The sequence below is a fragment of the Pithys albifrons genome, chromosome 3, assembly GCF_047495875.1.
Source record: "Pithys albifrons albifrons isolate INPA30051 chromosome 3, PitAlb_v1, whole genome shotgun sequence".
NCBI lineage: Eukaryota > Metazoa > Chordata > Aves > Passeriformes > Thamnophilidae > Pithys > Pithys albifrons.
In genome coordinates, this window is record NC_092460.1 from 30,544,257 (window position 1) to 30,570,042 (window position 25,786).

The 25,786-nt window shown below is 43.1% G+C and overlaps 1 protein-coding gene across 1 annotated transcript in view; it reads left to right on the forward strand.

Annotated features, from left to right (window-relative positions):
- The window catches only part of TMTC1 (transmembrane O-mannosyltransferase targeting cadherins 1), a 146,881-nt gene that overhangs the window by 97,232 nt on the left and 23,863 nt on the right, over window positions 1–25,786 (forward strand). Inside the window, exons 10-12 of the mRNA XM_071551208.1 lie at window positions 28–192; window positions 8,667–8,780; window positions 25,195–25,338. Of these exons, the coding sequence (XP_071407309.1) occupies window positions 28–192; window positions 8,667–8,780; window positions 25,195–25,338 (423 nt within the window). The remainder of the gene's footprint in view (window positions 1–27; window positions 193–8,666; window positions 8,781–25,194; window positions 25,339–25,786) is intronic.

A 25,786-nucleotide genomic window follows, 5' to 3' on the forward strand; every position in this document is an offset into this window, starting at 1 on the left:
TTCTTTTTTTTTTCTTTTTTTTGCCAGTATGGGGTACTGCATCCTTTTTGTCCACGGTCTAAAAAAGCTGTCTACATGGTTAAATAAATGGAGAATTACTGTTCTGACCCTCTTTGCTTTACTGCTGCTGCTCTTCTCTTGGAAGACGGTGAAACAGAACGAAATCTGGCTGTCACGAGAATCCCTTTTCAGGTATGAGTGATCATGGGAGAATACTTGCATTTTTATACTGTTTAAATAGGTTTGTGACATGGAATAGTTTTCTTTAGCACAAGTCCTTCTATTAATGCATCAATGTAATTAATATTTTCATTATCATAAGATAATACCTACTTTCTGTTTTTTGATAACTGTACAAAAAGTGGTGTCAGGACTTCATATGCATATGCACAAACTTCGGTTCTGACAACCACATTTTTAAGACATGCTGTTTTTAAATAATTTAGATTATATAGATTTAACAATACTGTAACACTTCCCTTTTTAAAGACATAGCAAAAGTTTCTTCCAACCCTCCAGAACACCATAGTAATGCTACTGAATATATTGAATTTTCTTTAGCAATGTTCTAATGTCAAAAATGAAATGCCATGAAGTGCTGAACTTAATGTACCATATTTCATTGTATTTGATTACTCTTTGCCAAACAGCTCTCTTTACAACCTCATTTATGTATTTTCTTGCACTGAAACAGACTGTTTCATTTTGTGTTTTGCTAGAAAATGTATTGCGTTTGCCTCCAGCTGCTTTCAGCAGTTGTCTAATTGTGGAGTAATTGCAGAAACGCAGGTGATCTGCACATGGCTTGCTTAGCTTTATTTTCTAACTTTGGCCAGGGCAAAGTTTAATGTATGCAGAACTGAAAATAAGATTTTTTTTTTTTATATGTAACCTTTGGTCTTCAGGAAACACTACTGAAGTTGTTGCAGCTCTGTAAGTGGGACATTTAAAAAAAAATCTGGAATAGAGGTTCCTTCCCTCTGCTACGATTCATTGCCTGTCTCCCTGAAACACTGTTTGCTTTTCAAACAGTGGTCATGGTGACCATAGCAATCCACATGGGATGCACCTCCAGCCCAAACCTTCTGGCTAATGATGGCCTCTCAGAGGAAAGTAGGATGATTTCCAAGTTGGACAACTCCCTTACTGAATGGGAAATGGGAATATGACAGTTTCATGTGCTGACTTCGAGGCATCATATGGTATTGTGTTGCATACAGTTGTGGTCACCCATATTTAAGAACGATGAAGTCAAACTGGAGCAGATGACAGGAAGACATTTCCTCCTCCTAAGGAGCACTCTCGGAATGAGATGGGGTGCCAGGGGGTCTCTTGCAGAAGGGAAGGATAAGATTATGTTTGCTTAGTTGAATGCAAATGAACTTCTATCCTTCCTACTTTCATTCAAACAGTGTGACCATCCAGCTCAAATTCCAAAGCCATGCCATTGCTTCTGTGCAGCACTGAGATGGAGCTAATACACCTCACCTCAAGGAAGGGATTTGGTGTAGCCCAGGGCAGTATGCAGGGCTCAGTGGCTTGGGTTGAGCAGGCTCACTCTCCAAGTCTTTTGGGAAGCACTTGCAGGAGAGAGGTCTGCCCTGGTCTTTTGAGAAGATGGCAAAACTGTAAATGTGTTCCTGCTGTGTCACCTCGTATTGTGGCCTGCCCCTGAGAGCAATCGGCAGCAGCTTCTGAGAAAAGCAATGTAAGGCCAGGGCCAGCAACAATGATGCTTCTCTCCAGTTCTTTCCCAGCTTGCAGTAATCTGCAGTTTAAAGACTTCCTGAGTCAGGAGTTACTTGCTATTTTTGCTTTTAACAGCCACTGATGGACTTTTCTTCCATAATGTCTCTTACTGCTTTTTCAAATCTATTTATAGTTTTGGCTTCTACAGCATCCTGTGCGTTGGGCTCTGTCATTAAATTACACAGTGTGTGCACTAAGATTTCCCTCCTGTGTGCTGTGAGCCTTCTGCTGATTATCTGCCTTGATGTCCCCTAGTTCTGGTGTGCTGAATGAGTAGTGGGTAACTATCAGCTTGTCACTTAGGATAAAGGCACTTCCATGCCCTCACTGTGGGCTGTCTCCTTTTCACAGTAGAATCTGCTGGTTTTGAACTCTCCTCATATGGAAGCTGTTTTGCATTTCTGATCCCCCTTGTCATTCTTCCCTGGATACTTTCAAACTCTAATCCATCCTTTTGAGGAGGAGACCAGAATCACCTTTCAAGAGATATGTGAAGCACAGTAACGTGGGACTTCTTTCTGGGTTTTGCTCTCTTCTTCTAATTCCTGATCTTTTGCTTGCCTTTTGTGACCTCTCCTGAACAGTGAGTGATAATTTCACAGTGTTGTCCACACAAACCCTTAGACACATTGTGTTTGGAAATATCTGATTTATAGATATCAGTCTGTGTGCAGATTTATGCAGATTTAGAGTATGTGTCGGGGCGGTCCCGTGACGTAAAGGAGAGCACTCCGGATTCTGAATCCCCAGGTCCTGAATTTGAGTCTCAGTGGGGACTGTCCCCTGGCAGTTCAATGGCTCCCTGCCATCCGATCCTGTCAGATCTTGGATGCTGAGCAGGGTCAGCCCTGGTTAGTACCGGGTGCTGTGACAGTCCTGAGGACTTCACTGTCACTGTCCAAGCTCGCTCGGCCATGGCAAGTGGACTTTAGGACTTAAACAGTGGGGCCAGTTCTGTGCATGCTGTGCCTCACCTAAAAATCCACTGTGCAGGCTGGAAGGGCACACCCACGTGGGGAGAACCCTTCCCAAAGCTTCATTCATGAAGTCTGGCCTTACATACATACATACATACAGTATGTGTGTACAGACTCTCTGATACTTGTGCCTCTACCGGAATTGCATTCATGTGCCATCTTCTTGCCCAGCTTTCCATACCATGAGATCCTTCTGTGACAAAGTGTAGTTAGCTGCAGTGTGATTCATATCAGTATCATCAGCAAATGTGTTGCCTCCCTATTTGCTCCCTTTTCAGGATCCTTCATGAACATGAGAAGCAGCTGAGATGCCATCCCGTGTCTCTGGGGAACCCTGCTTGCAGTCTTCTCCAGTTGTAAAAACTATTTTCATACTCATGCTCTTTCCTTGCTGTCTTCAGTTAGGTATTGATTTGTGAGAGGACCTTCCCTCTTACTCCATGATGCCTTGAAGAAATTGGAAGTCTTCAGTGAGAGATTTTATCAAAAAAAAACATTTTTGAGCATATGAGTGCACAGCATTGATGTGTTTTCGATTGACTGGGATCTATTTAGATATTCATAAAAACTTTCCATAGTTTCAGTACCATGTACCTATTGACCCTATCAAAGAACAACTAATTTGCCCAGCTAACTTTCTCCAATATACGGGGCTAATTATTGTCTGTTGGACTGTAGTTACCCAGAAATTTGCTAGAACTAGGCTTAATTATGGTTTCCTCCAAACAACCTGAAGTGAAAATTAGACTTGCTGGTCTGTTTCCTCCACGAGAACCCTTCCCTGGAGCCAAATTATGTCATGTTCATCACCTCCCATTTCTCTAGTGCCAACCTCATTTAAATTATAGGCTACCTACCACAGCTAGTAGCTCCTAGTTTGATTTCCTTTGGATGCATGCTGCCAGGCCCAAGGGATTTATAGCTGTTCTTGGTATTGGTTTGTTTAAAAGCCTCTTTTACTGCCATTTCAGTTAGAGACAGTGCTTCAGTCCTGCTCCTGGGAGGAAAGGCTCCTGTGTGGCAACCTTCTTTGGTTTCCCTGTAGTGAACACTGGTGCAGAGAACCCATTTAGCTTTTCTGCTCTGGTCTTTTCTTCTTCAAGCACTTTTAGACCTCCATCATCTATTTACCTTTGGGGATCTTTGGCAGGTTTCCTCTATCTTCTGTATTCCATTATTAGTTTTGATGGCTTTAGCCAGTTTTTCTTTAAATCTCTTTTGGTTTGCCTAATTATGGTTTTTGTTTAACTGACTTTTTCATTCTGTAGCTGTGTATTCACTTTTTAAAGGATGTATTTAATTTGTCATTGCTTTCTTTAGTGTGCTATTTACTCGTGTTGGTCTTTTTGTTGTCCTTTTAAGATCCTCTTTGGTAGATGTTACATATCTATAGTAAGTCTGTAATGTGGTAGGACCCTTCTTGTTGATGGGAAGGAAATGCGAAAGAATAGTATAGCAAGAAGATAATGTCATCCCAGGAGTGAGAGATCTCCTCTTTGGGGCAGAAGGAAGAGGCTGTATGTAGCTTATGAGGAGAGGAGGGAGAAATGGATGCAGGCATATGAAACAACAATAAATTTAAATGGACAGGACAGGAAGAGGAGATAAAGAACGGTAAAGAAGTATGACGGAAAATAATAAGGAAACAGAGCAAATCTATAGATGTGGGAAAGGAGACATAAATCAACAGACTTGGTAGTTTGTGTGTGTAATTTTTTTTTTTTGAGAAGTATGTGCTGAGACACTCTTTACTCACATTCCTAGTTCTTTCCTCTTTCTGTTGCTACTTTAATTAATTACTGCTCCTTTCTCCTCTGCTTGTTTTTTTTTCCCCTTCAACTGTACTTTTCTTTCCTTCATTTGCTTGGATGTGTTTCTTCAGGGTTGATCTGTCTTGATTTCCTTGGCTGAGGCCTGTTCTGTTAAATATGCTTTTTCTGTGCTGGTCCAGGAGATGCTTTTGTATTCAGTGTGTTACTACTTTTGTGTTTGTATCCCATTCTGTCCCTTTCTCCAGACTTGCCCTTATTTGACGTTGTGTGGCAGCACTGTTGCCATCTCTGGGTCACTGTTGCCACTCTGTGTCCAGCTCAGGGATTGAGTTTTCTGGATACAGAAGTCCTGCCAGGTCCTGTCTGAAAGCAGCAGTGTGGGGAAGGATGCTGCTGCCTGGGGAAAGGATGCATCTCCACATAGTTGCACAGGCATATGTGCAAGGGCTAAATGAGAAGCAAGTAAACCACAAATAGAAGAAGCGGCTAAATATGTAGAGATCTAAATATTTGAGGCATATTATTCTAAGACATCTCCAGAAATCTCAAGCAGTTTGTCTTACTCTATTGGCAAGTGGGCAGGGAGGATTTATTTGTTAATTATTTAAGGAACTATGCTATTAAGTGAATGCACAGGCCAGAATGTCAGTCTCCATGGATTCCAGCTGTGGTCAGTGTTAATGTCTGAAGCCAGGGAAAGGGAGGTGAAGGCTGTGGGCTAATCTCTGCATCCGCTGTACTGACCTTTGCAAGGTTTGTCAAGCTACCATGTTTCCTGTTGCTCCTGGAAAGCATCTGCACATGCTACCCACCTTTGTGACAGAGCCTGGAAACACACCAGGCTCGTTGGTTGTAACCAGCAAAGGAACTGTATAAAAGTGACACTTTTATAGTCACCAGTTCTCCTTCCCAAGCCAGGTCTGCTGACTTGTAATTTACACAAACTGCCCCAAATGCAGCATTGACTGCTGTGTTATTTTGTTAACTCTGAAAGCTCACTCAGCTGAGGAGAGCAAATCCCACTGCATTTTGAACATCTTCTATGGAACAGTTTAATGTGGCCCAATGTTGATATCTGTGAAATCAATACAAGGGTAGGAGGCCAAGGAAGGAGAGAGGGTTTATGTCATCCTGAGAATAATGTGCTGTAGAGAACCTTTATTGACGATAATGATTCCCAAAACAGAGAAGATCCCATCGGTTTCCCAGGGCTCCCGCTGAGGCAGGAGTGGCCTCATTTCCTCGTAAAATGAGCACGTTTCATATGGAAATCACAGAAAGTCAATGAAGCCTCTGCCAGCACCCAGTCACTTTGTATAGCAGAACATGCACTTAGGAAAACAGAGGGGTCACAAGAGACTTTTCCCAACTGAAATGGGATTTGAATAATGCTGGTATTTGAGGTTGGAACATATCAGTGGTATTTTATTTCTCTGATTTATGGTCAATAGGTTTTTGCCTTTCCACAGAGAGGAAGTGTTACGTAAAAAGGTTTGCCTATTGTTTATTTTCCATTTACTGTCACTTCTGTCATAGAAGTCAAAAGTGAAGGAAATCTTCTGGAGAAGTGACGTCTGATCTCAGTGGGCTTGTTTCTGGCTGGAGCCAGATTGGTGCCATAGGTTTCCAAAGGGGCACATGTGTGCTGGGCTGAGGAACAAGGAAATAGAGTTTAGAAAAGCACATTGGAAAATTATATTGAAATTGTGAGAGACTGGGGTCTTGTGGGAAACAGAAATGGAAAAAACATTGTGTTCTGCTTTGTTATTTATACTCCACCCTTTCCTTCTTGGCTTTCACTATGGACATTATTGTTTCCTTTGTCAACGGGCAAACAGTGTTCTTAACTGGTAAGAATCAGTTAGCAGGAGTGTTTGCCTAAACTCTCCTGAAAATTCCCCTCTGTGTCCAGTGCTGTATTTGCTACTACCTCCCACAGTGCAGAGACTCCAAGCAGCCTCAGTCATTGCTGTGTGCATCTGCAAAATGAAGCACCCCCCTCCCCGCCTGTGCAAAGAGAATAAATAGGTCAGGCAGTGTAAGCAGTATGATGCAGAAGAGAGCATCTTAAGAACCCAAACCCACTTCTACCTTTCCTGCGTCACCCCCACCACCAGCAGAAGCACGCAGATGAAAGAAGCTTTATTAGTGATGTTTTAATAAAGGGGACCAGCAGAATTAATAATAAATTCTACTTAAAGGGAACCAGTTCAGAATTAAAATATTTAAACATATGCATCTTACTGTTAGAACTGTATCTCATTAGAACTGAAGTGCTTGTGCATATGCAATATACTCCTCACTGTTAACTCAGTCTGCTCTATTTCAGCAGGGGCAGTAGCAGAGCCAGCAGCTCATTTCATGTAGCTCTGAGAAGAGCAGCAGTTTTGAGTGCCGTGTCTCTGCCTGTAATGCTGGCGCTGATGTAATGAAACCCTCTTTGTATAAGAATTAATATTCCAGTAATGCCCAGAGGTTGTAAGTGTGTAGTTAATAGCTCCCAAGGCCAATGGAAATTAACACAGCCATTGCAGTCACACATTACTTGCTGCTGGTGCAGTATATCTTTGTGAAAACTAATATAGAAAATCATTCTCTTAAGAATAGCATCAATTAACTGATTTAATTCAGCGATTAGTCACAAAATGTCTTATTCCTGTAGTGCTCCCAGTAAGTAATTTGGAAATACCTGATGATTAGGAGGCCAAATGCAAGGTGTATTTTTAATTTCACTAGGCAAACCGTGGCTGTGTTGGGTGGAACTCTGTAAGGCAGCTGTGGGTGAAGCTTTGGAAGCTCTCACAAGCAAGCCTTAGTGATGCTTGATACCACTGGCTGCTGATAACCAAAAGGATTTGCCACAGCAATTCCTCAGTACCATTTTACAGTGAAATCCCTGACAAAGGGTTTCTGCAGCTCTGGGTGCATTCTACCCAAGGGAGAGGTTGTGCACCCCAGTGTAGGGGCTGTGTGTAACCCTGCCTTATTATGATTAACTTCCATACTCATTGAAGTTAAACAGGAGAGACAGACAAGACAAAGCAACAAGACTTGGGAATTTCCTAGTCCTCACTTTGCCTACCTGAACTAGCAGGCTTAGAGATGCTGAAGGTAGAAAAGAAAGCAGCTGGCAGGAATCTACTTGTGAGCAAGAAACAGCACTTTGTCTGCTTTTACATGAGCAGATTTATCTGTCCTTATTTCCTGTTACCTCAGAGAGCCCCTACTTATGTGCTGGAAAGGATTCCCCCATTAAACAGAGTACTGACTTTTCTGGATTCGAGCAGGGGAAATGTTTCCATGGTCTACGTGCTCCTGTGATTTCTTTCTCTCTTTAACCTTGAAACAGCATTTCCTCTAGCTTTGCAAGATATACCTTGCTTTCTGTGCACTCAATTAAGTAAATAAGCATAAGCTTGCTCTTCTCCTTTTGTCTTTGTGCTCTAATTATTAATTCCAAATGTTGAGTTCAGTCTACACATAGCAGGGGAGATGAAGGGGAGTGTGCAGCCAGATATCCTCAGTTGTGCATTATAATACCAGAGTGTTATGACTTGCCACATAAGAGTGAGGGTCCCATTAGCCCTCATCTCCCAGCCATACTCTGCCCAGTGCTAAGCAGTGCATACATGCTGGCTCAGTACTGGAGTATGCCATGCATCCCCTCTAGTGGCTGATGGGTATGGAAAAGATACCTTCTTTTTGGTAGCTGCAGCTGGCAGGTTTAAATCAAGATTTTCATAAGGTGCTTCATGACACTCAAATTTTAGCAGGGACCCTGTTATGAGAAAGTACTACATGCTTTCCCTCTAAGCATTAGCCTTTTTTTTTGTCTTTCAATTTAATAATTCAGATTTTAAAATACAGCAGCATCTGGCCACAGGGAGTGTTGCAGTGTTGGTGCTAGAAGTGCCTGTGGTGACAGCAGCCAGGAGGAGTTGAATTGCTGCCACGTAGTTATGTCTGCCCGGGGCACTTGGTGTACCAGTGCGTGGGACAAGCTTGGGGTTACAACATGGGTTGTGTTAACTGAAGTGCACAGGAGGTGACAAGGTGCTTAAATTATGAGCGGGCTTTCAGAAAAAGGGGCCATGAGAATAAGGTGGACCTAGGGGGAGGTGGGGTAACCTGGCTGCTAACACTGTGCTGCTTCTGCTCCTCTCCGCAGCTCAGGAGTGAAGACCTTGCCCCACAACGCCAAGGTGCACTACAACTACGCCAATTTTCTGAAAGACCAGGGCCGTAACATTGAGGCGATTTACCACTACAAAACTGCTCTCAAGTAAGTCCCTTGAGGGCCTGGTGGGGCTCTGACTGTGCAGTGCAGCCTGCTGTTAACCCATCCCTTTCTTGACAGGCACGGGGCAAGTTGCCTGCTCCTCATCCCCAGCTCTGGGGAGCAGCTTGGCTTTCAGAGCCTGGGAAAGTTCTCTGGCTTGGTGTTTGTGTGTTATTAAATGAGGTAGCCTGGCTTCCCTCCAGCTCCATGTGTGTGTATATGTGTGTGTGTATGTGCACTTCAATATATGAGACAGAAATGTTACCATAGCTACACATTGAGCAGTGAGGTGTCATTTACGCAGCTGAAGGTATGCTGGTAAGCAGGAGGTAGTTGTCCTAAATGCATTTTCAGGTTCCTGGGCCATTTATCTCAGTAAATTGTTAATGGTGCATGCCTGGAAAATGTCAGTGCAGTAGCCATCTGAAGTGCAGTAACAATAATAGTGCTTACTACTTCTATTGAGGCTCCTGTCCACAGAGCTTTGCATGAACACTAAACTAATTGATCCTGAAAATGCTCCTGCACAGTCACTGGACAAATATCATTGCTGTGGTTCTGTACAGGGAGAAGCTGAAGCAGGAGGATGAATTGCCTGGCCTACAGGTGAATGGTAAATCAGGGACCAGGTCTGGACTAGTAATATGGGACACCTCCTGTGGTATCTCTGAAGGACCTCTTCCGTCACACACAGATGGGTCACTCCCTGTGAGCAGCTTCCCCCTGCTTGTCACTCCTGCCAGTGCTGTTTGTGCAGCTCAGCTGGGGCCTCAGCTGCTCCTTGCTGCCCAGGCAGTGCTCACTGCACCAAACAGGTCACCACAGTTCCCCTTTGCTTCTTGGGGCTTGGGAGAAGGGACAAGCCCCTCTGGGGAATGAGTACAGGGAAAACAACATGTGGTGGTGGCGGCAAGCAAAATAGAGTGCAGATAATGTTTACAGGAATAAAAGCATATTTAGAAGGGCAGACAAGGTGAGGAGTGGCTCTAATTGATAGCAAGGGCAAACCTCAGGTTCAGTAGGGCATGTCATGAGGTGCAAGAAATGTTCTTTCCCAACATGTGGTATGACAGAAAACTCCAGAAATTGCATATATATTTTATCTTTTGGCCAGATGACAGGATTGTAATAAAGGCTCTCTAAGGTCTCCTAACCCACCCAGGTTAAGATGGGAGGATAGGAGTTCATTGTCACTGAGGAGGGCCTGAACCTGGGTGAAGGTGATTTTTAGTTTGTTTGAGCAGCATTCTGTTCTGTTTTACCATGCAGGGCATTTAGGAAGTCATTTAGAAAAAAACCCTATTTTTCTAATGTTTCCAGGAATGGAAAATCCAGCACAACCATCAATAAACTGTACTGAAGGTTAATTACCTTGGCTGTTGAAAATGTCCTCCTTTATTTTTAGACTGATTTGTGTAACACCAGCTTCCAGTCATTGAAGTTGTTTACACCTTTCAATGCCACACTGAATATCCCATTACTAAAAGTCCATTTTCCATAAAGTGATCCCTTAACATCCCTTAACCTGCTGCTTGAGAGCTGCTTGTGTTTTCAGTGTTATACAAGGTTTTGCAGTCCTCCAGTCCTACTCTAGCTAGCCTCTGAGCTTTCTCCAAGATAACAGAAAAGTCCACTGCAAGTTAAAAAGAGGGACTAATAAAAATTGTCCAGTCCCTGTGGTGAACATGCTAGTACACGGAGTAATGTAACTGCTCCTGCCAACATTGCCTCTGCTTGTGTAAATGGGATTTGCTGACAAAAGATTTTGCTCTTCTCTAACTCAGCAGCACCCATTTATTATAGTTATAATGCTGTTTTCTGCTCTGCAGTATTTCAATTATGAGTTTGTTTTGAGAACTGATTGCAAACATTTTCTCAACTGTATTACATAGCAGGGTTTGTGCTGATGGTATTGTTTAGGGAGCATGTGAAGCCTGGCTGGGGCTTGGAGCCACACAGAACAACCCTGCTCTTCTCTAGGTGCTCAGTGTCTCAGTGACACCAGTGCTAGTGCTGCACTTGCTTTGGTAATTTCAGGATTAGTTGGCACTTTTGAAAAGCAAAACTCTGCCTCTACCTGGCACATTTGCTTTCTGACCCAATGGTGCAGACCATGAGCTGGGAGTCTCCTGCTGGATCCATCATCTGGAAGCTGCACTACTTGTTCCTATCACCTTGTATCTCTGTACTTACACTTTCCTCATTCTTAGCACTCCTTCCTACCTCTGTCATAGGGAAATTATTTGGGGCCTGTGTCATAAGCAATAGAACAGTGTAAGTAAAAAGTGTAGCAAGTTCTGTTGAGAATTACATTCTGTGTTTTCCCCTGAGGCAGACGCAGCTGAAATGCCTGGGGTTGTGTGTGGGCCTTGCAGCCTCTGCTGGGTCCTACTTGTGATGGCTGTATTGAAGCGCTGGAGAAGGTGCTGGGTGTGGGACAGGTAGCATGATGATGGATGTAGTGAGAGATGCTAGACAGGTATCACAGACAACAGATGTCATCTCCAAGCTGTTTGCCCATCCTCACAGGCACTAGCTCTTCAATTGCTGCTCAGATTGTAGACCAATGTATACAATAAGAGGGAAAGAAGTAGTAGCTGTAACACCCTGACCAGATTTTGATGGTTCAGGATATTTTTGGCCACTGGCTTGATCTGGGAAGCTGAACTACTACTCTGTAAATTTCTTCATCAGTTAGTAGGCAGACCAGCAGCTGAGGTAGTGGCACAACAAGCTTCCATGATTTCCCCCGGGTACCACTCACTGAGTGTCTGCTCTACAAGTGAGTCCAGAGGGTTCCATACTCCCCAGTTTACAGAAAACTCAAGCTACTCAAGGGGATTAATATTCCAGTGTCTGAAAGCACAGAAGATAAAAATATTGTATCTGCCTAGTGCTCAGTGAGCAGATCAATAGGGAATTAATAAGGAAATGGAGTCGATAAGGACATGGGCTCTTGCCACCCAGGAGCTCCTGGAAGGTAGGAAAGGGAGAGCAGTATCACCTCATATGAGCTCCATCTGAAGTATATGGGTGATGGCTCATCCGCTATTCCAGCTTGCTTCTAAACCTTGTGCCAGATGACAATGCAGTCCTGCTTGATCTCTGGTGTATGAGTTTAATTGTTTGCTAAACAAAAGTGATCTTGTCAGTTGGCACTCGGCTGCTTGAACTGAACCACGTGCAATTACCATTCCACCAACGTAAGGATGTGCTCCTATGTGCTCCAGCTCCGCCAGAAGTACTGGTTGTCGTGTGGCTGTTTAGCAAAGCAACTCATTGCTCCTGTGAAATTGTAGCTGTATCTGTGGGAAAAGATATTGAAGTGATCACAGGCTACCTAAGGATATAATAGCAACTATATTGCTAAATCCTGGGAAAGTTGATCTCCTGTGCTTTAATTGCTTTCTCCCCTTCCTACTTTAAAAGGCAGGTGGGATCCTGTGCTGACACAGGATCTGTTAGTTTCTCTGTTAGTTTCAGGGCAGATAAGTGGTGGGGAAGAAGAATGTGTTTTCTCTGACAGTGAAGCTACAGGGCTGGTTTCCAAGGCAAACTTGGCAATCAATCCCAACAACCACCTGTTGATACCATTGCAGGTGGCCCATCAGAAAACTCATTTCTCACCCCAGCCAAGGGGCCAGTGACACAATATCCTGACTTAGCCAGGCTTAGGTAATTAGTGCAGTCTAGTTATGCTCTCCAGGAGTGTAGTAGTTTTGGCTTTAGTCAGCATAGGTCCCCATTTAGGCCTCAGTTTTTAGCAGGCCTCAAAGGTTGTGACACAGATTAGAGGGGACAGGCATCATCTGACTTAAGCAGCCATAGAGGTATTTCATATCATCTGACATCATCAGGAAGTGTCGGGGAGTATAACAAGCAAGGTGGGAGGAGTCTCGGCTCTCTTTGGTCCCTGCTTCTGACCAGGACGGTTCCCGCTCCCTGACTGCTGATATCAGGCCCTCCTGCCGGTCGGCACGTCTGCTTAGCCGGGGACGTGAGCATATTCCTGTTAATTCCTCTTTCCCTCTTGCTGGGAGGTTTCCTTTGGGGAGGGGGTTTGGTTGGTTCGGAGTTTCACCTGTTAGCTGGGGCGACCTCGGTGAGCCTGTTGTTGTTTCCTGTCACCATGTGCTATTTCATATTCTGTGTTAAGCTCTCCTCTTCTCTGTATAAATATAAAAACCTCACTGTGTTTAAAGCCTTGTTTCTGCTGTTTTCCCTCACTCTCCTGCTCTGGGAGTGGACTTTTTGACTGGGTACCAGGCAGTTGGCATTTTGCCAGCCCAAACTATAACAAGGAGTAAGGGAATTGAAAAGTGAAATGAAATGCAAAAATGGAGAATGACATTTGGATTGGAGATGGGAAGAATTAAAAGAAAAAAATATCTGTGTACATAGGTAAAGCTGCTCCTATACCTGTAGTTCCTAAAAGGGGAATTGGAGTGGAGCCCTTCAGAGGTGTAAGATGAGTTACCCTTAAAACAGATCTGATGAACAGCTGGCATTCTGCAGTTGTAGAATGGCTTATGAACCTTCCAGCTTACGTACAGTAAAACAAGAAAAACACTGCTGGATAAGACTGCTTCACTGTTTTGCCTGACATATGGTAGTGACCCCAGGAGATACTTGTTGTAGTTCTTTTCCTGCAGAAAGTAAAGGCCAGAAGTACTTCATATGAGATGTGACTTGATCATGGCTACTCTGAAAGCTGGTCCTAACATGCTTGCTGCTGCTTCTGCTGCAGATTTGTGGCTTCTGTTAGAAATTTTGGAAAACCCCTGCTCCAGGAGATCAAACAATGATGATCTTATCTGAAATGAAACTTGTCTTGTCACTCTACCATTCGATTGAGAATATGAGGTTGTGCAACCTCACACAAGTATGAAGAACAACTCTGATGTGCTAATGAAGACGTTTTTGCTGTTGTTGATAGTTACCAAGCTTTCGTCTGCATCTTCCCAGCTTTGTGTACTTGACATTACTGTTGAGACTGTTTTATCTCTCCTTAGGAAGGCACATGGGGTGACAGGGAGACGGAGAAAAACAGCAGAGCCTTACAACCAGTTTCATAAACATTCATTATCAATCAAGTCAATCTTCTTTTAACAATAGAGAGGGGGAAAATAATTCACCTTCCCTCCTACAACTGCACTCATTCAACATTTTAATTCCCAAAGCAGTTGTGTCTTACCATCCCTCTCCATGTTTGTTGCCAGGGCTGTGCTTCCCATGGATGGCAGATCAATGTGAGCAACAGCAGGTGGGACTGAAGGAGGTTGCTGAGTTTCTTGCTGGAATTGGGTGAATAAACATGCTATTAATAGTTCTGTGCTATTCAAGCTACATTTCTGTGTCTGCAAAAAGGTCAACAACTAAAAATTCATGTTTACTTTTCTGGACATTCAGATTTTCCCTTAATTAAAACATGGCCACAAAGTATTATGCTTAGGTTAATAGTGGGAGACAAGGAGTTATCTTGCCAGATACAAAATGGTGGAATCACAACTGAATTATTTCTTCATAGCGGATTTTTTCTTGATGAAATTCACAGAAATGAAGTCAGATTGGGGGACTAAAAAAAGGAAAAGTACCAGAAAGAAAGAAACACAGACAGTAAGGCTGTAGGTGGGAGAGAGATAGACACCCAACCTGGCCTTGCAAGCATTAGGCACATTGGGGTGAACCAGACCTGCTCCCTGGGATGCTGGTTTTTCCCAAAGGAGGCACAGGCAAGTGTAATACCTGATAGTACAGAGTCCTGCAGGAAGTGTCCACCATGTATGTAGTGCTGTGAGTTCATGGACATAAATGCATTGGAGTGTGCAGCTGAGAGTGCACACACTTCTGCAGTGTGCCTGGGTGTGTATACACATCTATCAAGAGGTTCATAGCCACAGGCTCCCCTTAAGACTTCCCTGCCAAACACTGCTGACCAAACAGAGTGGGAAGGGGACCAGCATGCTATGTAGAAACCTTAGTTTTCCCTTGCAATATCTGCAAGGAGAAGGGAGCCTCTGGACAGCAAGTATCTTTGCAGCTCAGGGAGCTGTCCCATTGCTCAGCCTTGAGAGAGGGGCGAGAGTGGGCCAAGAGGCAAAGGAACCGGTATGAAAACACCTGGTGCTGCAACATGTGTGGTCTGGCTCTTGCAAGTTATACATCTTACAGCATTGCTCACAGCATGGAAATTGGGAATGCTGGTATGTAGCATCAATAATTATGAGGAAATCATGGTTAAATATCTTTGGTACTCAAACACAGGTTAGGTGGAGGATAAGGGAGGAGAAAACAGTGTGAGTAGCTTATCTGTGTCCCTCACTGAGGGAATAAAATTGTTTCATAGCATCACTGGAATGGGTAGAAAAGAAACAAGCAAGGCTACTCTTTCTCCTCACTCCACTTTAGAAATAAAGCCCTGATGGTGTATAAGGGAGACTCAGGTTTCTTCCTAAGCTTTCCCACATACCTTCCTGCTGGGTTTTTATAAATCTTAAATCAACAGTATCTGGGGTGTTTAAATTCAGTTAAATTGCACTATCCATGCAGTAAAAAAATTGCGTTCTTACAGTCCTTTATGTGTGTGTGCCTGTGTGTGTGCCTTGAAAATCCCTCTCAGCATGGACTGCAGGTGGCCTTGGATACCATCTGTGATTTATTTCTGGGAAGAATTAAAATACCAGCACCATTTGTTAGCCTGTTTTTACAGTGAGTAAAAAACCGTGCAGTGCTGCTTTGCTGTGACTGCCAGGGCTGCATTTGCTTCTGAAACCAAGAGTGCCCTTCTGACACTTAATGTTACTCAGGTCAGGCCCTTGGAGCAAGCCCTCTGGTAAGGCATTTGATGAAACATCTTCATAGAGACTTCACATAATACCCTGTGTTAGTGGATGCTACAGGCTTGAGGCAGATCACGTCCAAGTGGTACGAAATGTCTTTGTGTGGTGTTCTTCTGAATCTACTGAATTGACGGTAGGCTTAAGGGGTAATTGGAGCTCTTGTGTAGGTGTATGGTGGCTGTCCTGAAACTGGACAGAATTGTTGAATAATTTAATGGTAATTGATGGATGAAAAGGCTGCCTGATAATCTGAATCAGAGACTTAATGGCCTTTACAACACATTGCTTGGGACAAGGGCCAGATTACTTCAGCCAATGTAATTTATTACTGAACCTGTTCTCTGTAAAGCGCTAATTCCTGCCTGTTTTGGGGTGTGCTCCACTTTTGCTCAGTTTTTTTGCTTTTTAGTGATCAAATAACAATCAATCAAGGCACAGGCTTTTATTTACTCGAGAACCAAACTGGTATAAGTACAACCATGAGCTCTGATGCAGAGACAGTGTGTGTACAGTGTAACTGCATTGACAGCAATGGAAGCTGGATGTGCCTGCTGGGATGGACAGATGTATGTATAATGCAGCCCTGGTCACTGCTAGTTACAGGTAGGGTCCATTCCTACATCGTGATGTCTGTTGTGGGTGCAGGTCCTTCTACACTGTCCTTCAGGGACTTGCTGGCTTTTCAAAGACATCTTCTTAGAGCAAAGTCCCCATCAGCTATGAGAATGATGGCTCTATAGCTGTATCTGCCTACTTACATATTGGGAACTGACACAAAAAGTCTGAGGAATGGAGAATGCTTCCCTTCTTATTAGGACAAGACATCTATGTTGATTTTTATGTTGGCTATGCAGAGAGAAAGATAGCTATATTTTACATGTGTTCAAGTCTTACCTTCCACTTTTCACTAATGATAACATCAAATCAAGAGTCAGTTACTCATTCCCACAGCCATTTCTTTTTTCCTAGTCTGCTGTCCTTGTCTTTTGAAAACTTTGCTCACAAAATGACCAGGTAGCACTGATTATTGTTGTGATAAATCATCAGAAGTGATTTCACTGGTCCGTACCAAGGCTTAGCTGAAAAGTTGGTGCCCAATGCATGTCTGTCAAGGATAACCCTGAGACTTTCTGTGAAGGCTTGACAGGAGTAGTTGAGGCACTCTGCTTATCCCCAGACTTTCGATTGGCCCCTTTGAAGAGTTTGGTCAGTTCTGGAATGGAGCTGCTCTGATTTGCACTGAAGTCTGAGGCAACCCCCAGCCATCTCGGAGACAGCCGTGATCACAATGGCAGAACGGGGCTGTGCAGCTTCCCCCGGCACCTGTGAGCCTTGGGAGATGACAGGCGTGATTTCACCCCCATCTGCTTAGGTGAGAGTATGTTGTTATTTTATCCCCTCATGTAATGTTTGATAGAACTCACTTGATGGTCTCTTGTTTGCTGTGGGGTCCCTCAAGATTCTGTGAGCTCTGTGGAGGCGCCTGCACTGTTCATGCTGTCTATAAGTCAGGCATGTTCTGAATTATTAGTCCTTTGTTGGACTTGAGTGGTTTCTGGGGTTTTCAGGACTTATGTGGATCCTGCATAAATTCTTTATGTAAAAGAGAAAGCAGACAGCACAGTTTGATAACCTCATGTTGCCTCTACACTGCAGGGAACATGCAGGTTTAGCATGAAAGATTTTATTTATTTGTATTTAGCTGTGACATTGTTTGACTTAAAATCCTGTTTTTCTCTTCAACTCTAAGTCTTAGGCTTCTACCCCTGTTGAAGTCTGAAGATTTAAAGAAAATGTGTAAATTGTAATATTGTTTAAGGTGCTATATGTTGGTTACTTAAATGGCATGTTTCTGGGTATTGGTGTGGGTTGTTTGGTTTCTTTCTTGATGGACATCAAGCTCAAAGAATTAATGAGGCTTTTGTCAATTTACAGATGAAATCTATTCAGCTTCTCTGTTTTTTTTCTGAATTTCTGTCCTGGAGAGGTTTCCCTTGATACCAGGGTACAGTGTGGCTGCCATTCTGTGTGCTCTGCCCTTCAGCCCTGGAGGCTCACCCTGGTGGGAAGGGCACCTGTGGGCTGCTGTTTCTGCTGTCTGGGCTGCTGGGCAGGGGGAGAAGCCATACAGCCAGGATCTTTCTTCCTTCCACTGATCCCTGGCTGCAATTCAGCATCTGCTATTTATACTGAATTGCCCTCTGGAGATCCCAGGTTGGGCCAAAATCCTGCTGGGCTGGCCACTGACTCTAGTTGGAGGTTTTCATTGACACAGAGGGCTTGTAGTATCGGGAGGGGCAACAGTACAGAGCACGGAGGTTTAGTTGTTGTACTTTGGTGACAGGATATGGAGCCCGTGAGAGACAGAGTTGTCCTCGGCCACAGGGGAAGCATGGCAGAGATGACCACTACCCAGTGTCCACATTGCAGGTGCTCAGTGCCATAATGTGGGTGACTTCTGTCTGCTGGAAGGTAGAAGACATTTGAGATGGGTTGGGGTACCCAGTGCATCGACACGGGACTTCCCCACTCTTCAGCAGCAGCAGGGGAAAGATACCCTGGGTGAGTGTCCCTGAAATAGTTGTAGACACTGTTGATCAGGAATGCCCTCATGCTGACTCCTTGAGCAAGACCTCCCAGCAGGACCTGAGCCAGCCCAGGAGGACCCTAATGGGGCACACAGAGTTCCTCAGGGATGCTCTGACAGCCCCCAGCACCAGACTGGAATGGGATCACTCTCTGTCTTATTCCTAGCATTGTGTCAGGCTGTGATCTGGATCCCCTCACAGCTGAGTGTATGGTGATGTCATGCCCAGCTCCGGGCTGTGCTGTGTGTGCAGCCAGGAGTCTTGACTGCTTTGTCACGCTTTCCCTGAAGAGGATTATGCCTGAGGCTTTCAAAGGAACCTAAAAGCATTAGATCTCTCACTTGCCTGACTTTCAACAGGATTTCCAGGTGCCTTTTTTTTAAATACAAAAGACCCCAGCCTGCCACAAACCTTCAGCCAAGCTGTGAAGGGTGTTACCTTTTAGGAAATACTGATGCAAATACTAAAACTCTTCAAGAGAAAACCAGTTGCTGCTTGATATTGCAGAATCATCTCTCCCTCTCTAAAAGGAATTGAAATGTTGCAAATTGAGAAAGACATAGGATCAGTTTCCATGGCCTACACATCTCCATATCATGTAGAGCAGCTTTTGGAACAAGATGCCATGCTATCATGGAACCATGACCCAAGTTGTTGCCAGTGCAGGATTGCATCCCTGAAGGATGACTGGTCTCGGACCTACATCAGATCACATTTTAATTCAACCTGACATAAAGCTTTATTGAGAACTTACATGAATACATGAAAATGAGTGTGATGTAATATTAAAATTGGAAAATTGGCTTGAAATAGTATACTGGAGTAAATATAAAATGGGCAGTATTAAAACTTGGCACAGAAAGAAACATTATTCATGTAACACGCTTACTTTTGTTGGCAAAATCATGCCAATAATTACAGTATGTGTTGGAATGGGGCAAAATGTGCCTTAAAAACAAGTTGCCATGCTGCCAGCAAGTAATTGGGCTTGGGTAATTAAGGCCTGACTCCATGTGATTAATTTGGCTGAAATGAGTCTTGTGCATTCTGAACATTGCAGTAGAGTTGCTCAGGCACCAGGAAAGCAAAAAATGGGTATCAGGGAGGTATCCTGGATACCTGGAGGTCTGTGAGAGGAGGGCTATCCCGGGACTCTTCAGACTGTCTTTCCCTCTTGCCACAGAGAGGTTACACAACCTGTTTTGTCAGGGCAGTGCACAGGGGTAATCTATCACAGCTGCTTCAAAGGTGGAGCGGTCTCTGTGAGTGCTAAGTTTAAATGCATTAATCAAAAGATACATTAACATAAAAACAGGCACACTAGGTGTCCCCAGCTGAATCAGTGGCTGATTTTAATTTCTGGAAGAAATTAATATGCTTAAACCCCCCTTGAATATTATGCAAGAGGACGTGGGCAGATTTTTTCTTTCTGCTGCTGCTGCCATGGCATAGCTGTGAGGTTAATGATGGCTCGTTTTGCTTGCAGCTTTTATAATGGCTTTAAGAACTCATATTTTAAGTCACTGGGAATGTGCTTTTGGAAAGCTTATCATCAACACTCGGAGAGTGGTGAAGGGCTGGTCATCATGGAGAGCCACCCTCATGCATGACATCTCGGGGCTGTCCCAGCTCTGAGAAGCTGGGCTGCTTTCAGTAACCTCTCTTATCATGGAGTGGCTGCTGGAGGCTGCCCGGACCCCTGTATGATATTACAGCCTCTCCCATGCTGTCTGTGGTAGTTTCCCGGGCTAACTGCATGTTAGTCTGGCCCCATCCCCTGCTGCTCCCTGCCCACACAGCGATGGCTGTGCAGAAACCACTAAACGCTCTTAAGAGCAAGTGGGGAGTTGTCACTCTAATGCCTTTCTCCCCCTGAATAGCTCTGGCACCAGACCAAGGGCCGTTTAAAGGCAGGACTGCGGGCAGAGCTTGCTGGTTGTTTAAGTGGTGTCTCTCAATCTGAATTAAAAGAATTAAAATTCCTGGTGGATTTTAGGTTGCAGTCATGACAACAAATTTCCTCCCTTTCTCTTCTTTCTGGAATTGTCTTGTAGTTGGAGATGGTGCCAAACAAAGCACCTCAAAAATTTTTTAACAATATTTCAGGTAATAGTGGCATTAAATTAAAAAGCACAATAAACTGTCAGCATTTTGATGACTGTATGTGTTTTATACCTGGCATCTTCTTGTGAAACTGGAAATCTCTTGACTGTGCAGGTCTAAGTTTTTGTTCAGTGGTATTAGAGGGAATTTTGCTAGCCTGAAAGAAATGGAATAATTACTAACAGGAGTTCTTGTGCAGTGCATACCTGTAATAGTTAAAGGAAAAGCTGCTGAAATTTATTCTGACAATTACAGATACAGCACTGGAGGAGTCATTTGAATTATTCATTCTGCAACAAGGAAACATCCCACTTGTCTTCTCTTCAGAAATGAAATCTCAGTCTGATTTAAAATATACTTTTATGGGTTGCTTTCCTTTAATTTAAAGTAATTTTGCCATTTCAAGACTTCTATTATAATTATCCTTGAATATAGATTTTTAAAGAAAATTATTCTGATTTTTTAAAGAAAGGATAAACTGATTTTTTCACATGAACTGCTACTTGTAGAATAAGTTTAATGAAATTCAGCTTGCTTTCATAAATAATGCAGTACTTGCATTTGATTAGGTGAAGCCTAGAGGAATTTCTACCTAATCAGATGCATAGCAAGAAGGATATTGCCTGAAGACTGTTACTGTTATCAGTGGTGGTGGCAAGGAAAATACAGCTCCATGTGTGCCCAGATAGAAAGCTTTGTTTCTCAAGAGAAGTTGGAAAACAAGATATATATTTTCTAACAGCTGATTCCTTGCACCTCAGATTGTCCTGACAGTTTGTAAAACAAAGTCTGAATTCTCACTATAACATTATTATGGCATGAAGGGACTCCAAATTAATTGGAGACCTCCTTGCCCTGGTAATGTGTTTTTAACCCTTCTAGGAAATAAATACATATGGGGAAGAGACAGTGTTTGCATTAGAGAGCTTACGATCAAAATAATTAAAGCAAGTATCAGGAGTCATTGAGGGCAATTCCACAAGTCTTGAAAAAGAGCACAAGCTCCTGATAGCTTAAAAATGTTTAGAAAAATACATGTGACTCTATTTCAACAACAGACTGCATACAGCAAACAGGTTTGCAAATTATGTATCTGCCAATTTTGTAGCAACATTTTGAGTAAATGTTGCTTTAGTTAGTAACTTGTGGTCGAGTTTTATGCTTTTCTTTAAATCCAACCACAAGACTTTGTTCTGCTCTTTTTAATGCCAGGGAGCTGATATTAATAGCAGTGGGTGTGTCTGAACAGAGGGTAGTTTGAATAGGACCCATAGTCCTTTATTCAACGTCCTTATTAATAAACAGGAAAATGGTCTGGTCCCCCCATTCTCTAGCCCTAAGGCCAACTGTCATAAACTGACCTTGCAGTATTCAGTACATATTTGTATCCTCTGAGAGACAGTGGCCAAGTCCAAAATGGCTTTTGGGTCCAAATCCTGATGTGGGCTCAGGTCTGAACGACTCCTGGGAACTATTTGAGGGTGATGTGAAACTGCTAGGGATCATTTCAACAGTATAAACTGAAAGAGGGCAGATTTAGATTAGCTATTAGGGAGAAATTCTTTACTCTGAGAGTGGTGAGGCACCAGAACAGGTTGCTCATGGAAGTTGTGGATGCCCCATTCCTGGAAGTATTCAAGGTCAGGTTGGATGGTGCTTTGAACAACCTGGCCTAATGAAAGGTGTCCTTACCCATAGTGGGTGGGGGTGGAATAGATGGTCTTAAAGATCCCTTAAATCCCGAATCACTCTCTTGATTCAGTGACTCTCAGACTCTGGCTCTGGTTACTTTACCAGAGGTGATGCTCTCTTAAGGCCTGGTTATGCTTTCTGCTGAACTCAGTTGAGTGGCAGCTTGCTCTACCACCATAATAAAGTAATAGTCCAAATAAAATATTTGGACAGGAAAAAAAGAATTCAACCCTAATGGCAAAGCCCAATACCACTGCCTTATCTCGATGTGTTCAGAATTTTCTCTTAATGTTGGTTCAGATGTGTAAAATTGCAAATGTCTTGGGTTCTTCAGGCCAAAAACTAAGTAGGTTTAATCTGACAATTTGTGCTAGCTGAGGTTCTGGCTTTTCACTTATATTTCTTGGAATTGGCAATGAGATATAATGAATAAATGTAAAACACAAGAAATAAAGCCCAGGATACATGGGAGACATGTTTGCATCCTGTGATTAGGTGAGAGGTTTTAGTGCTGAACTCAGAGGTGTATTTATGGAGCTGCTGGTCAGAACTGTGCAATTTAAAGGTGAAATCAGTTCTCTTTTTTAATCTTCAGTTTTCATTCCACTCCAAATTGGTGCAAGCATATCTCCTGGGTCTAAAATGCCATGGGAGCACTGAAGGCCAAGAACAGAATTAATTTCTGAAAGTTTGAGAGGAAAACCACCAGGTTTAGGGCTGTAAAATGTTAAATCTGTTTCTGATTTTCCCAAGGATTGTCTGAAATACTTTTGCCTACTCATAACTCAAGCAACTTCATGTCAGATATCAGAGTTGTTTTATGTGTGAGTACTGACAGAAGTAGTGCACTTCAAAACCTCAAAAATGTAACTCCCAGACCTTTTTCTTGGTCCAAAACAATGTCAATATCCCATGGAAAAAATGGGAAACAAGACTGAGCCCTTGGTCATTTGCTGTAAGATGTTCTTTGCTCAAGATGATGATCAAGGTATCACACAGAGCTACATCCCAAGTGCTGAAGAGCAGGCAAGCTTGGTCCTTTCCATTCCTCCTCCCCTGCTGTTGCTATGGAAAGCATTTCTTCCAGCCTGCTTCAGCTGGGGAGACTTAGCCTTTATGGCCAATGGATTTTGGAGCCAAGGTTAAGACTCAACATTACACTCTCATCACTGACTTGTCTTTTGCTGCTGCTTTTCCAAGGGCAGGAAGCCTCTCATGTCTCTGAACTCATCAGGTTCCCCAGGTAGCTTCAGTGAGAGAAAGTCATGCCATGTCTATGTCAACTGCAGTTTCACCATGAATTTCCCCCTCTTTGCTACTCTGTGACAAGGTCAACCCCGGGTCTCTTCAATAGTAACCTGAGCAGCAAACGCAGGTAGAGTGGGTGAACGGGACACTGGACAGTGCACCAAGGGCTTGCACTATGAGCAGTGGTTACTTCAGAGGGACGGGATGCTTGTCTGTGGGGGAGGAGTGTTGACAGTCTGCAGTCCTTACGTGCTATGAGTGGTGGTCACTATGTTTGTCTTTAGTTACTATAACAGGCCAAGTTATAAAAAGCACATGTGGTGCATCCCCAAAACATCTTTCCTCAGATATGTGGCTTTGCAGTTCCTGTCTGCCTGGCTTGGTGCTGTGTGGAAAAAGGACTTGGGCTCTTCTTCTACTTAATTGTAGGAAGCATCCTGGGTTTGTTACTGGTGGACATAATTTCTCCCGGAGTTCCCTGGAATGTTCCCAGTTTCACCCCTAAGTAAGACCTTGCCAAAATCACTTATGTGCTGCGGAGTGAAAATGCGATGGATACAAATGTTGCAGCAGTGTATAAAATGCTAAATTATTCATGGCATTTAAGCACAGAAAATCCCAGGACTGAACTGACATAGTGAAAAACTCCAGGCAAAAAAAAAATACAACTCACCGCAAAAAGTCTGGGATTAAAAACAGTTGCAAATTTTAGAGTCAGGCTATATTATAGTCTTAATCCCCTTTTGCTTTAAATGCCACTGTCTTGCTGTACCCTGTGCTATCATAGCCAACTACTTTTAATGTCAATATTCACATCACTTTCCCATGAACAGCAACCAAAGGCAAAGAAATGTCAGACGATTTGTCCTCATCAGAATTAAAAATCCTACAGTGGCAGCAGGATTTGTGACCAGGTCATCTTGAATTCAAGGTTTGACCACCTTAACCTGCTTTCTCCCTCTCACAAATGAAGTGAACATCTGTGGGAGTTCTGTGGGATTTCACATCAGAGCATCAGACCTTCTCACACAGCTGAGAAGGCGCCTCTGGGTGCTATTGTCAGATTTATTTCTTTATTATAATGAGTCTCAGTTTTCACCTATCTGTCACCCAAAGAGTCCAGGATATTTAAATCTTGCCCTGGATCACTTTCACCTTTGGAGTTTTCTGATGAAAGACCTGCAAACTAAAATATTCATGTAGGAGCATAACTGTGAGAACTGAAGCTGCTGAATGGACCATGACACGCTGCTTAATTCATGGAGAATTGTAACAGAGATGCATTGGGCCCAATATGTAATCTTACAACTTAAACAGGCAGATGTGAAGATCAACAGGTCAGATAAAAGGAGAACTGAACTGAACCAAATGTTACAAGAAGCTTAGGGAATTCATATTGCTAAGCAGTCTGTTTCCATATTTTTTGCTTGGTCCTGAAAGCATTGTTCAACAGCTGATTGCAGGTTTCCTTTCCTTTATTATCACTTTTATTGTGAAAAAAATTATTAAACCCCCCCCCAACAAATCAATTTCAACAGAGTTGTGTTGGCTTCCGTATATGTGAAAACATATTTCCATTGGAAATATTTTTTTGACAAAGCAGTTCTTGCTTGTTTGAGAAACATTTTGAATAAAAACATTGAGGCTGCTTCAGTTACTTTGCCTTTTACTTAGAGGGTAAAATAGGCTTTCAAAGCTGTTCAATGTTCCCCTTTGCCCTGGAGGCATATGGAGCTGTAGGAGAAGATCTGATTTGCAATCTCTTTGGGAGTTGAAAAGGTTCCTTGGGATCCTATCCAACATGCAGCAAATGAAGGGAAAACAGGGTTTTCTTGCAGGCATCCTTCTCCTTACTGAGTGCTGAACAGTAGTGGTGGCAGCATTAGTGACTTCAGCTTTATTTGTCAATTAATGAACATCTGTAATTTGATATTTCATTTTTCCTAGACTGTACCCTCGTCATGCAAGTGCTCTGAACAACTTGGGGACATTGACCAAAGATGTGGTGGAAGCAAAGGACTACTACAGACGAGCCCTTCAATTAAACCCTCAGCACAATCGAGCTCTCTTCAATCTTGGCAACCTACTCAAGTAAGTTGACTGCAGAACTGGCACCAAGGAAATTCACATTCCCTCTACACACATCACCAAAGTAGTTTTTTCTGCCAGCTGGTGAAGAAATGGTGTTTTTTCTTATTGATGTCCAAGAGTGCCAGGACAAAGGTGAGGCTTAGTTTGGATATCTGTTACATTACTTCAGGTCCTGTTCACAAGTGTATTTCAATTTTAGGGAATTCACTTTTTGCAAATAAGGCATCAAAAATGAGTTGCCTAAACCCAGCTAGTCACCTGAGATTCCCATGTCAGTCAAGACATGTAAGCCTTCCCACTGGAGGAAGTTATATTGTTCAAAGACAGGCATCAGATGCAGTTAATAAATAACATAGATCCATCAAATCCCTCTCTGCAAGTTCCCACTTCTCCTCATAAGCTGCGTGGAAGGTTGTTGTGTAGTTTAGGCCTACGCACCTAAACACTG